This window comes from Kogia breviceps, chromosome 14 (assembly GCF_026419965.1).
Source record: "Kogia breviceps isolate mKogBre1 chromosome 14, mKogBre1 haplotype 1, whole genome shotgun sequence".
In the NCBI taxonomy this organism is placed as follows: Eukaryota; Metazoa; Chordata; class Mammalia; order Artiodactyla; family Physeteridae; genus Kogia; species Kogia breviceps.
This window is the reverse complement of record NC_081323.1, coordinates 85203777-85216442: the sequence shown is the minus strand read 5'-3', so window position 1 is coordinate 85216442 and position 12666 is coordinate 85203777. Positions and strand designations below refer to the sequence as shown.

The 12666-nt window shown below is 53.3% G+C and overlaps 1 protein-coding gene and 1 long non-coding RNA gene across 3 annotated transcripts in view; one reads left to right on the top strand and one right to left on the bottom strand.

The window, feature by feature from the left end:
• The window catches only part of LOC131740702 (myosin-16), a 57221-nt gene that overhangs the window by 13878 nt on the left and 30677 nt on the right, over positions 1 to 12666 (top strand). Inside the window, exons 12-19 of the mRNA XM_059036830.2 lie at positions 1099 to 1269; positions 3026 to 3205; positions 4921 to 5047; positions 5821 to 5879; positions 7008 to 7095; positions 7478 to 7595; positions 8998 to 9118; positions 12368 to 12504. Of these exons, the coding sequence (XP_058892813.2) occupies positions 1099 to 1269; positions 3026 to 3205; positions 4921 to 5047; positions 5821 to 5879; positions 7008 to 7095; positions 7478 to 7595; positions 8998 to 9118; positions 12368 to 12504 (1001 nt within the window). The remainder of the gene's footprint in view (positions 1 to 1098; positions 1270 to 3025; positions 3206 to 4920; positions 5048 to 5820; positions 5880 to 7007; positions 7096 to 7477; positions 7596 to 8997; positions 9119 to 12367; positions 12505 to 12666) is intronic.
• LOC131740707 (uncharacterized) overlaps positions 1635 to 12666 on the bottom strand; it is a 52032-nt gene continuing 41000 nt past the window's right edge. Inside the window, exon 7 of one of the 2 annotated variants that reach the window (XR_010836342.1) lies at positions 1635 to 2647. This is a non-coding gene — a long non-coding RNA (uncharacterized lncRNA). Of the gene's footprint in view, positions 2651 to 12666 lie in introns of both variants that reach the window. The other variant, XR_010836341.1, reaches the window with a different exon arrangement.

Here is a 12666-nt window from a genome sequence, read left to right as displayed (position 1 = left end):
CGTGATTAGGAGTCGGGAGGCCTGGTTCTGGACTCCGGTTGGCCACCAGCTAGCTGTGTGGCCTTCGGACAGCGGTGATCCCTCTCTGAGTCTCAGTTGTCTCAACTCTAAAATGAGCAGGCTGGAAGAGATGACCTCTCAGGTCCATTTCAGCTCCACTGGCCTATGATTCTAAGATTTCTAGTAGCCACAGATGGGTTCCAAAAAAATAGTTTCGCCCAATTTCTCTCAGGCTCTAAAAGGCTAATGTGGCTGCTGTCTACAGTAGAATCATTTAATTCCATAGGTGGAAAGAACCTTAGAGAGAGTTTCCAAACCACGCTGCCTGGGCTCCTGGGCAGCTGCTGATGGCCAGCAGGATGAGGCCAGGGAGTGAGGGGGACACCTGTGTCAACAGCAGGGCAGGTGCAGTAGACAAATGGGGCTGGAATCCCAGCTCCCCCACTTGCAAGCTCTGTGCCTCCGTGTGCCCACCTTTGATGAGGTCACTGATCATTCCTGCCTTGTAAGGGTTTTGAGCAGATGCAGCTTAGCCAGGGTCTGACACATGTACGTGCCCCATGCGGGTTGCTCTGTGATGACAGTGGCACCTCTCCTTTGACCTGTTTTTCATATGAGGCTTCAGCACGGGGTCTCATTCAGAGAGAGCAGTCTCTGGTTTAAAAAAAATAAAAAGGCTTATAAACCCTTCAAACAGCTTCATCCTCCAGATGAGGATGAGAAAAACCAGAGAGAGAGAGAGAGAGAACTGTCAGGAGGTCAGACCCATAAAGCATCTCAAATGATCCATCTCTAGAAATAAAATGGTTCTTCCCACGTTGACGTGCATTAACCACACGGGGCCAGAGCCCGAGTTTCGGGTGCTGGCAGCAGCGCGGGGTGGCCCGGGCTCAGTGCCTTTGCAGGGGAGGGTAGCTGAGGAGGTCTTCTTGCAGGGCCGACAGGAGCGCTGACCGGGTGGTGGGTGCATCCGGGGAAATGCCAGACACTGGTCAGCCCTCAGCAAGCTTTAGCTCTGCTTGTGGACCAGCTCTCAATCCCGGGAGAGGCTGTGTCTGCGTCCGGGCTAACGCACCTCTTTCTGTCTTCCTACCGCAGTTCAACAGCTTTGAACAGCTGTGCATTAATTTCACCAACGAGAAGTTGCAGCAGTTCTTCAACCACCACATGTTCGTGCTGGAGCAGGAGGAGTATAAAAAGGAGGGCATCGAATGGGTCTTCATCGACTTTGGCCTTGACCTGCAGGCCTGCATCGACCTCCTGGAAAAGGTACCACACTTCACAAAGGAGGGGCTTGGAGAGAGGTCGGGACCCTGGGGCACATCTCAGGAGGGGATGTCTCTGGGGCCTGTGGTTTCGGGGGAGTCAGCAACATGGCTGATGACCTCAGTTTATCTGACCTCAAGCTTCCTCTCTGCAAAATGGGTACAACAGCCACTGTAATGGCCACCGTTAGTTCGGCTGTTGTATGCCCTCACTCATCGGATCATCACAAGCTACCAATGGTGGGGAGGAATTTATTATAACCATTTCACAGATGGGAACATTGGGGCACGGAAGAAGGAAGTCACCTATCCAAGGTCATTCGTCCTGTGAGTGGCAGAGTTGGGGTTTTTTGTTGTTTTTTTTTTTTGCGGTACGCGGGCCTCTCACTGTTGTGGCCTCTCCCGTCGCGGAGCACAGGCTCCGGACGCGCAGGCGCAGCGGCCACGGCTCACGGGCCCAGCCGCTCCGCGGCACGTGGGATCCTCCCGGACCGGGGCACGAACCCGCGTCCCCTGCATCGGCAGGCGGACCCTCAACTGCTGCGCCACCAGGGAAGCCCCAGAGTTGGGTTTTAACCAAGGCCATCTAACAGCCTCTCCTGTAATCACACCACAGGGAATGTTTTAACAAATGGCCTCATTCAGGAATATATAGGATTAGCAAATGCAAATTATTATATATATAATGGATAAACAACAAGGTCCTACTGTATAACACAGAAAACTATCTTCAATATCTTGTGATAAGCCATAATGGAAAAGAATATGAAAAAGAATGTACATATATATATATGTGTGTATAACTGAATCACTTTGCTGTACAGCAGAAATTAACACAAAGTTGTAAATCAACTACACTTCAATGAAATAAATCTTTTTAAAAATTTTTAAAGAAAAGAAAAAATAATATATACTGTTTGATTAAATGCAGAAAAGGGATAGAAAAAGGACATTAACAAGACAGATGACAAAATTTGAACAAAGTCTGAACAGACTTTGATTTCTTAGTTTGATTTCTTAGTTTTCATCATTATGTACAGAGGTTATGGTAACATTTGGAGAAGTTGGATAAAGGATGTACAGGAATGCTTTGCGCCATTTTTGCAAGCCTGGAATTATTTCAAAGTAAAAAGTTAAAAAATAAAGAAAGAACGTACCTTGTCTCCGAGGTTCACCCTCAGGCCCGTCATAGAGAAGCTATCATCCAGGCAGCCAGGGGTCTTCAACAGCGGCCAGCCTTACCTCCCTGGAAAAGTCTCCAAAACAGGCAGTGGACTGCCTGTCCCGCAACACCTACAAATACCTGCCTGTCCAGCTGTCACAGAGCCTGAAACGCTCTCATGCTTGAGCTTTGGGATCAAGCGTTGCCTTCTTCCAGGAGTCTGCTTTAGAAGAGAAGACAGGTGTCACTGATGATGTCACCATTTTGCTGAGAGCCAAGCCTGCCTGGCACCACTATTTGGGTGGGATTCGCATTTGGGGAGCTATGTAGCCCCCTCAGAGATGTCAGTCTTCCCTTCTCTTGGACCTGATGAATTCTAGCCTCTTTCAAGTCTAAAAGGTCGTGGCATTCGAAGGCCACGGAAGACTAGACCTCATTCCCAGAGGTCACGTGACCTCATTCCCAGAGGTCACTGCCCAGAGTTCTGCATCCTGGCCGGCCACATGGGGTCCGGGGCACCCCTCCCACCAGCCCCAGGCCAGCACCAGAGTCAACCCGTTGGCCCCCTCTAATGCCATCCGCTCCTCTTGCCTTCCAGCCCATGGGCATCTTCTCCATCTTGGAGGAACAGTGTGTCTTCCCCAAGGCCACCGACGCCACGTTCAAGGCAGCCCTGTACGACAACCACCTGGGCAAGTCCAGCAACTTCCTCAAGCCTAAGGGGAGCAAGGGCAAGGGGCCCGAGGCCCACTTCGAGCTTGTCCACTATGCAGGCACCGTGAGTACCTCCTCGGCACCCCCTGTGGCCACCTGCCCGGTGCCTCCAGCTCCCACAAACGTGGGTCTGTCCTGCCACACCCTCCCTGGGGCTTCCTCCCTCCCTCTCCCTAACCCAGCCACCATCGAACAGGGTGATCAGTTGATCGAAATGATCTCTGGCGTGTACTTCCTCCTCACTTCTCCCTCTCTGGGAGTTCCAAGCAATCTAGCCAAGGATGCCCAGGAGTTCATGCCCTCAGACCCGCCAGGGCCATGCCATTGTCGATGGCCCTCCGTTTGACGGCTGAACTTCGATCTCAGTCAGAAATGGCGACGCTTGCAGGGAATTCCCTGGAGGTCCAGTGGTTAGGACTCCGTGCTTCTACTGCAGGGGGCACAGGTTCAATCCCTGGTTGGGGGACCTAAGATCCCACATACCACACAGCAAGGCCAAAAAAAATACAGACAAAACTTGCAAAAAGAAGGGAAAAAAAGTCCATGAGTCCATCAATGATTCCCCAGTTAACTGATTCATCGCTCTGATAGCACGTGGCCACCAAACTAACAAGGTGACATTCACAGAGTGGCTTTTTCACTCATGACAAACCTTAGTCCTTGGGGAAGAGGGAAATTAAGTGCAGCCAGGACTCAGGTTTATTTGAATAAGTGACGGGGGAAACAATCAGTGTTGCCATCAATGCCAATGCCTCCTGTTACCAAGGAGTTTGTCGAGCCTCTCTGGGTTTCGCTGCGGGGAAATGGCAGGCTTAGGACAGAGCTGTCAGGAAAGCTGCTGTTGGACTGGGCATCGGGGCCAAGCTTTTATGATCTCAACCACCATGATAATGCCAATTACTGGCCAAGTGGACTGTGCCGCTACCCAGAGCAAACGGGTTTGGGGCCGAACTGCAGTGTTCCACCCCACCCTCCACGATGAAATGAGACGGGCTCGGTGTTTGTAGCAATGGGACACCCAAAGTGAAATGGGGCCCATGCACTTCCAAGAAGGCTCTAAGATGAGGTCCAGAGGTTATGGATGTCATACACCACACAGGAGAAGGAAAGCCCAAAGGTTTTGTCTTCTCATCTGCGTCTCTAGGTTCTCTGTGCTCAGTGGAAGGATATGAAAGGCACCTTCCTCTTTGCCTCTCCAGCTGGGGCTACACGGCAAAATGGGAACCAGAAATTAGTGGATGTCCAATTACTTGGACACAGGAAGCCCCCAGTTTGGATGGATGGAGCCCCCCTCCCACCAGGCAATGGCGGGGGGATGTGTGCTTCTCAGCAAGGAGAGAACAGATGCCCTTGTAGGGAGTTCTTCATGTTGCTTGGGATGCCACTGGTCAAGGTCAATCACTGAGCCAGGAATAAGATCAGCCAACCTGGGTAGAAGACCCAGGGATCAGGGAGGCTCAGTGAGGCCAGCAAAGCAAGACAGGTTAGAGAAGGTCACACCTGGCAAAGAGTAGCTGGGGAGTCCTGGTGTGTGGGTAAAGCTCAGAGACAGGGGGCCCTAGACAGGCAAACTGCAAATGCCCGAGAGATGGGGGTTCATGGACATCCCAGGACTCCAGGCAAGTCATCAGGACAGGAACTGAAGTCCCAGAGGATGGGGCTGAAGGTTGGTCCTGGGAACCCGGAGTAGACAGAGATGTAGGTCGAGGTTCTGGCTGTGGGACCTGAAAGGTGGAATCTGGGCCTGAAATGTAACCACTGGCATTTGCCCCCCTCCAGGTGGGTTACAACATCACGGGCTGGCTGGAGAAGAACAAAGACCCCCTGAATGAAACAGTGGTGGGCTTGTTCCAGAAATCAAGCCTGGGGCTCCTAGGCCTTCTCTTCAAAGAAGAGGAGGCTCCAAGTATGGCTGACCCCTCGTGTGTCCAGTCTCTCTGTGCCGATACCCTTTAGCGGCCAGAAGTAGAAAAAAAAGAAAACAAAAACTCTCATATTTGACTCTTGTTGAATGAATGAATGAATGAACGAACGAACGAATGAATGAGTGAATGACAAGTTGCTTGAGATCGGCTATGGATGCTACTGCAATAAAGAGGTACAGATGCATCCTGGGAGCTTCCTCCATCAACCGAATTCATCACTGGGCCCATATCAGGTCTAGGCGGAGCAATATTGCTTTGGAAAAGTTGATGACCAAAAGCTCTGTGCTTATTTTCTGCTCCCTGCTCTCCTGTCTGAGCCAGTTTTCAAGCTCAGCTCTGCCTCCTACCCAGGAGAGGTCATGTGACCCATAGGGGAACACCCAACAGGGCCACCACTTAGAGGCACAAGAACTGCAAATCTCCCTGGGCTCAGAGAAGTGTGCGCCACCAGCATGCAATTCCTCCAGATGGTGTGGGTTCTTCCTCCTCCCCGGGCAATGGCAGCAGTGTGTTGCCTTGGGCCGGCCCTAAATCACAAAGGGGCTACAGACCCTCCGGGAAGCACAGCACTTCAGCCCGTTCACCCTCTCCCTGGTAGATCTCGTTTTCCTGGTGTGGGGGTCCCACCTCATCTAGTCCCCAGACAAGTCTTTTCAAAACCAGAGAATGCACATCCTTGACACAGAGCACTGAATGGGGCTGCCTGCCCCTGTGCTGGGTACTGATGTGAAACATGTTTATCTCTCTTCTTCAGCTGGAAGCAAGAAGCAGAAACGAGGGTCCTCCTTCATGACCGTCTCCAACTTCTACAGGGTAAGTAGGGGCTGCCCCAGAGGCCACCTTGTGACCAGTGCCCCCAACCATCCCTTCCAATGGTGTAGTGGTCTGGCTGCCACCTCATGGCCCAGGACAGGATGATTTCACTTCTATGCCTAGGGTTGCCTCCTTCATTTCAGGGGTCCGTTTCCTTCTGAAGAGGGCGCAGAACCACAGGACCATAGGGCAGAACAAACCCTTAAAGATGGTCCAGTCTAACTGCGTTGTTTCAGATCGAAACCCAGAGGATGATAGGACTTGCCCAACATAACAAGTGGAAATATCAGTGCCTAAGATCTTGCGCTGGCAGGTCTTCTTGGCTGGGCACAACTTCCACAAAGTTTGGGCACTGCTGGAAACATGTTCCAAGGGCAGCAATGTAGCCAATGCTGAGATGTTGCACAAAGAATGATGTCAATACTTGCCAAGGATCCGGCTGTCCTGAGGCACAGGGCGCCACCTCATTGGACGTATCCAAGTGGAAGAGGAGGGACCATCCAGTAGGGAAGTTAAAAATGGCGAAGGGGCTTCCCTGGTGGCTCAGTGGTTGAGAGTCCGCCTGCCGATGCAGGGGACACGGGTTCGTGCCCCGGTCCGGGAAGATCCCACATGCCGCGGAGTGGCTGGGCCCGTGAGCCGTGGCCGTTGAGCCAGCGCGTCCGGAGCCTGTGCTCCGCAATGGGAGAGGCCACAACAGTGAGAGGCCCGCGTACCAAAAAAAAATGGCGAGGGATTTGTCCACACAGGCACTAGGGTTCCTTCTAGCAGCAAGATTCTACCATGAGCCGGCACTGAACTCAGAGGGTCCCCCTTTCTGTAAAACATGTCACGTTGGGCAAGTTACTGGACCTCTGAGAGCACCACTATCTGACAGAACTTTCTGCGATGATGGAAATGTCCTCTTCTGTCCAATACGGCAGCCACTGTCCAATATCCTGTCCAGTAATGATAGCCACTAGCCGCACGTAGTCAGTGAGTACCTGAAAAGTGGCTGGTGTGTGTGACCAAAGCACTGAATTGTAATTGTAATTAAATTAATTAAACTCTACACAAATACCTCTCCTGAGCATGGGTGTCCTGCAACACCAACGCCGAGCTTCACTCTTTCTTTCCCTCCACCCCCAGGAGCAGCTGAACAAGCTGATGGCCACCCTCCACAGCACCTCCCCCCATTTTGTCCGCTGTATTGTCCCCAATGAGTTCAAGCAATCAGGTACATCATGCGGGCATGTCTCCCAGCTGGAAGTCCTCGGGATGTGTGAAGTTGGGGTTCACTCCAAATTAAGTCCACTTTTCATCACCGGGAACGACTGGGGTAAAACGGGGCATTGAAAGAGCCTCCAACAGTGGATCATCCAAACAGCACGTTCTAGCTACTTTGTAAAGCAGAGTGGTGCCCACCTAGACAGAAGTCACACTCAGGAGAGCCTTTGGGCCTCGGCTGAATTGTGGGGCACCTGGGACCCCCTGGGCAGTGACTGGAGGAGATTAGGGTTGAAGACCTGGATCTTCAGTTCAGCCTCCTCGGGTGGCAAGGAGTGGCCTAGGGTGCCCTAGGGTAGTGACTCCTCATCCTGTGCCTTCCCTCTTGGCAGGTGTGGTGGACGCCCACCTGATCATGCACCAGCTGGCTTGCAATGGAGTCCTGGAAGGCATCCGTATTTGCAGGAAGGGCTTCCCAAACAGGCTGCAGTACCCAGAGTTCAAACAGAGGTGAGTGGCGTCTTCCCGATACCCTGAGTACAGTTCTCGGTCTCCAGGGGTTGATTCTTTTTTTTTTTTGCGGTATGCGGGCCTCTCACTGTTGTGGCCTCTCCCATTGCGGAGCACAGGCTCCGGACGCGCAGGCCTAGCGGCCATGGCTCATGGGCTTGGTTGCTCCGCGGCATGTGGGATCTTCCCGGACCAGGGCACGAACCCGTGTCTCCTGCATTGGCAGGCGGACTCTCAACCACTGCGCCACCAGGGAAGCCCCAGGGGTTGATTCTTGATAAACGTAGTCCCATTGGAGCACACGCTACGGGTACAGTGAGGGACACTATCTCACTGTCTACTTCAGTCCACAATGGCCCAACTTTCAAGAGCCAGCACCTGCGTTTCTTTGTCCGAGGGCTCTCTCTGGCTGCTAGAGCCTGCTTTGCTACTTGGCAGGCTGAAAGTACCAGGAATTAATGCCTCCCCAGGAGCAGCCCTCAACCAATGACTAAGGCCAGTTGGCATATAAATGCTTCAGCTCCCTCACCCTGATGATAGGTCACTCTGAGGCATGTTCTATACTGGCTCTCAGACAGCTGTGTGTTGGTAAATGTTCAACAATGGGCCCTCCGAGTTAAATTTTTTTTTTTTTACAAAAGCAGCCCTGATTTTGTAATATCTACCGATTTCCATGGTATAAATACTCCCACCACGGCTGACTTCAAGCTACCGACGTGACGTCACTGAATGTGGGGTTGGGGAGAGATGCACGCAGGCGCCCGTGGGCCAGGCGGATCTGATCCCAGCACACAAGGGTCCCCCAGCAGCCCGAAGCCCCAGTGGCCTGTTGTGACAACTGGCTTGATAACATGCCTTTGGCTGGCTTCCCTGACCCACTCCCCAACTCTGCCACCTCTCAGAGAGACTCCTTGCACTTGAGTCCCGGTCTCAAGGTCTGATTCTCGGGGAACCCAAACTGAGACCTCCACCTGAGAGGTGAATTTACTTCGACCCCCTCCCTGATTGCTAGAACACAGGGCCGCAGATTGATGGAGCAAGAAGGGTCCCTAGAGGTCATCTTGCCCAAGCCCTCTGAAGTCCCTAGCTGGGGAGGGACTAAGGGAGCTACTGGCAGGCCAGGAAAAGAAGCGGTTCTCCCCCGTCTGGAGGAAAAGATCAGGAAGGAGAGATTTTGGTGTCTTCATTCCTGAGACCATCTCCCCGCTGAACTTGCGACCCACACCGACATCTACTCCCCAGCGTCTGCAGTCAGGCCCCGCCCCCTGCCCGCCCGGGCCCCTGCGAAACAAGTCCAGTCCCTGATTTGAAGTCATCTCACAGGTCGATGATAACCGTGAGGGCAGACTTGCTGGGCTGCCAACTTGGGGATGACGGGGGCTGCCATCGTCTCTCCCGACAGGTACCAAGTGCTGAACCCCAGCGTGATTTCTCAGGGGTTCGTGGACAACAAGAAGGCCTCAGAGCTGCTGCTCGGGGCCATCGCCTTGGACGTGAATGAATACAAAATCGGACACACCAAGGTAGGGTCTTCCGACTCGGCCTTGCCCCAGGAAGGTGGGTGTCAGGCTGTGAATTCCAGCTCAGCCGCAGAGCAGGTGGCCAAGCCCCTCAGCTGCTGAGAGCCTCTGCGTCCTCTTCCGAAAAATCAGGGCTGGTAAAGCCAATCGCACAGGACTGGGAGTAGCGTGCGTGAGAACCTAGCTCAGACAGAGAGGAACTCAATAAACAGGAGAATATTAGGACTGCACGGGCCACAGATTTCTAAGAATAAAAGCAGCCGATCGGAACCAAGGTCCTGGACTGGACCGGGGCACCACGGTACGTGTGTGTGTGGGCGAGGTCCGGGGGTGAAGCACCCTAATCCCAGCCCACCCACACCACGAGCCCCAGCCCTGAGCTGGCAGGCGAGTCAGGGTTGACTCAGAGCGGCTGCCTGACCCTGACTCATGGGACCCATGTCTGTCCCACTTCCTGGCCCCGCAGAGCCCTGTCAGGATTTTAAGGGCCAGGCTGATGGTGGGAGGTGCCCACCGACACCTGCCCAACCAGACTGCACCCCAGCGTGACAGTCAGGGTGATGCAAGAGGGGCCCTGGCTTTGCCTCAGGCTCTGCTGTGCAGCCTGGAGTGGGTCACCTGCCCGTCCTGGTCTCGCGGGGGGCACAGGCAGGCCCAGCTTCTCCACGGGCCGGGTGTGGCACGGTGCCCAGGGAAGCTCCCAGCTGCAGGTACATCCAACACGTACGGAGTGCCTCCTGCGTGCCAGGCACAGTTCTAGGCTTAGGGATACGCAGGTGGACAGAACAGAAAGAGTCCATAGCTCCCTACAGCTTCCTTTGTAGCCATTGGTGCTAGCAGGATAGTAATACTGCCTTCAAACCTGCCAGAACCATCAGCTTTGGCCTCCCTGCACCGCTGAGGCGTGCTGTGCGGAGATAAATTGACTTATGGGAACTCTCAGGCTTTGTCACAGAATCACTGAATACCTGAGCCGGAGAGAACCTCGGAGACCAGGTCCTCCCCCCACCCCACTGTTGGTGGGTGGGAAACTTAAGAAAGCCTGGAGAAGACATAGAGGTGATGTGCCCAGTTTCACAGAACTAGGCACGACAGAGCAGGCCTCGGGCCCCTCGTCATGGGATCCGGGAAGTCACGTGACTTGTAGCTGACACAGCTACCCCTGGGCAGACAGACTGATCTTGCTGTTGTTCAGGGGTTGAATGGGGCTCCTCAGGTCCAGGTAAAGGCCCGGGGCTGCTGGGGACTGCTTTGCTCCCCGGTGCCAGGCAGGCTCCGGCGGCAGGGGCAGGACAGAGAACAGAATGATCTGCCGCCTGTACACTGTGGCCCCATCCCCGGCTTTGGCTCGTGTGGGTCTTTCCCGCTGGCCACATGCTCGCCTCGTTGCTCCTCAGAGACCAAACCTCAACCACAATTAATCTGGAAATATCAAGTCCAATGTCTCTACCCCGTGACTGGTGGGGAGAGGGTAGAGGAGAGAAGCGTCTTTTTCCATCCTTTCCCTGTCGGTATCCAAGCATCCACATCTTTACATTCACCTGGGGGCTCTAATCCCTGCCTCCACGTGTAGAATCAGAGATTCCCAGCGCTGAAAGGACTTGGGGTCCTTCACTCCCACTGGACAGGAGAGGAGACCACATTCCCCCAAAGGAGAGTGACTTAACCAAGGTGCCCTTCAGGCTGAGGCCAGGTGTGGGTCTCCTGATTCCTTCTATACTTCCAGAAGTTTCTATCATGTCCTATGAGAAGCCTATAAAAATATGGTACATTATAAAACACACTTGCGATCACCCATGAGCCCACTTACAAACCCAGAACTTCACCTTTACATCTCTTTCCTCTCCTTCCTCCCCACCCCAAGGAGTAACCTTTGTCCTGAATGTTAACTGTACCCTTGCCTTTTCAAAAAGTTTTATCACATGTGCACGTGGCCCAAGGTTTGCCTGCTTTTGAGCTTCATGAAAGTATCATACTTGATATACTCTTATCTGACATGCTTTTGTCACTGAATCATGTTTCTAAGATTCATCCTTGCTGGCTGGTATGTGACGTTCGTTCATGGTCACAGCCATATCCTAGGACTTCTGAGGGCCACGCCACAACTGTCCTGTCTCCTAGCCTTGGAAATCGGATTGCTCCTTCTTTTTTCAGTTACCAACAATGCTGCTATCAACATCCTCACACATGGCCCTATGCAAGAATTTCTCGAGAACAAAGTTTTCAACCTTGGCTGTACACTAGAATCATCTAGACTGAGGGTGGGGGCAGAGAGGTTGGAATACTGATGCCTGAGCTCCCCACCCCAGAAGCTGTTTGAGGTCACCTGTGCCCAGGCAACGGCATCTTCCCAAAGCCCTCCAAGTGGGGATGACGGGTGGCCAGGGTTGAGATACACGCTGAGGGAGTGACAGCCAATTTCCAAAACTGTACTCACTCACCGCCCACCCCCTCGTTGATGCACATACTTGCCAACACTTGTTTTATCAGAAGTCTTCAGTGTTGCAGGTTGCGGGGAGGGGGAGGGGTATCTTGTGACCTTAATTCGCATTGCCCTGAGGTTGGGTATTTCTGGCCCTTTCTAACACGCATCGCAAAGCTGTTCTTGTTTTCCTGGGGACGAGTCCCTCTCACAGAACAGAGCCGGATGCCTGAAATTGTGCACCACTGGGAAAACTCTGTCCCCTTTCTAGAAAGTCAACTCCCCTGCTGACCACTGTCCCCTCTTCCCACTCCTGTATCCCGTGGGGCCATGACTGTCCCAAGGCTGCTTTGCATAGTGGTAAAAAGGAAGGCCAGTTGGCACCCTGCTGCCAAGCAGTCACCAGAGGTAGCAGTGAAGATCCAAACGATCTATCACATTTTACTCAGAGCTTCACAGTTTGCAGAAGTACTTTCCCTGTTATCTCGTTTAATTTTTATAGCAACCCTCTAAGGGAGGCATCAACAGCCCCATTTCACAGATGAGGCACTGAGGCCCTGAGATGTGAGGAGGCATGTCCAAGGTGACCCAGCTAGCAATTGCAAGGCCAGGACTAGAGCCCATAGGAGTGTCCAAGAGCAAGAGGAAATAGATGCCGAGGCTGGCATGCCCTGCCGTGCAGACGTCCAGGCCAGGGCCAGCTGCTTCCCAGGGTCTCTGAACTCTGAAGGACCCGTCGGAACTTCTTGTTCTTCGATTTTGAACTCTCCACCAAGCAGCTGCTTTGGTGACAGAGGGGCTACTCTCAGATCCACGTGTCTTTCCCCCAGGTGTTCTTCCGAGCAGGCGTCCTGGCCAAGCTTGAGGACATGCGGGACGAGCGTCTGGCCAAGATCATGACGATGCTTCAGTGTCGGCTCCGGGGTTTCCTCATGAGGGTCGAGTTCAAGAAGATGCTGGAACGAAGGTAGCACCAGTGGGGCAGGCCCCCTGAAGCCACACCATCCACATGGAACGAGCAGGGACCCCTCCCCCCCACACACACAGTGCTCAGCTTCAACAGGGACACTGGGCAGTGAGATAGGAAGGGTGCCAATGTCTTTGCTGTCCCAAAGAATCCTCTCTGGCG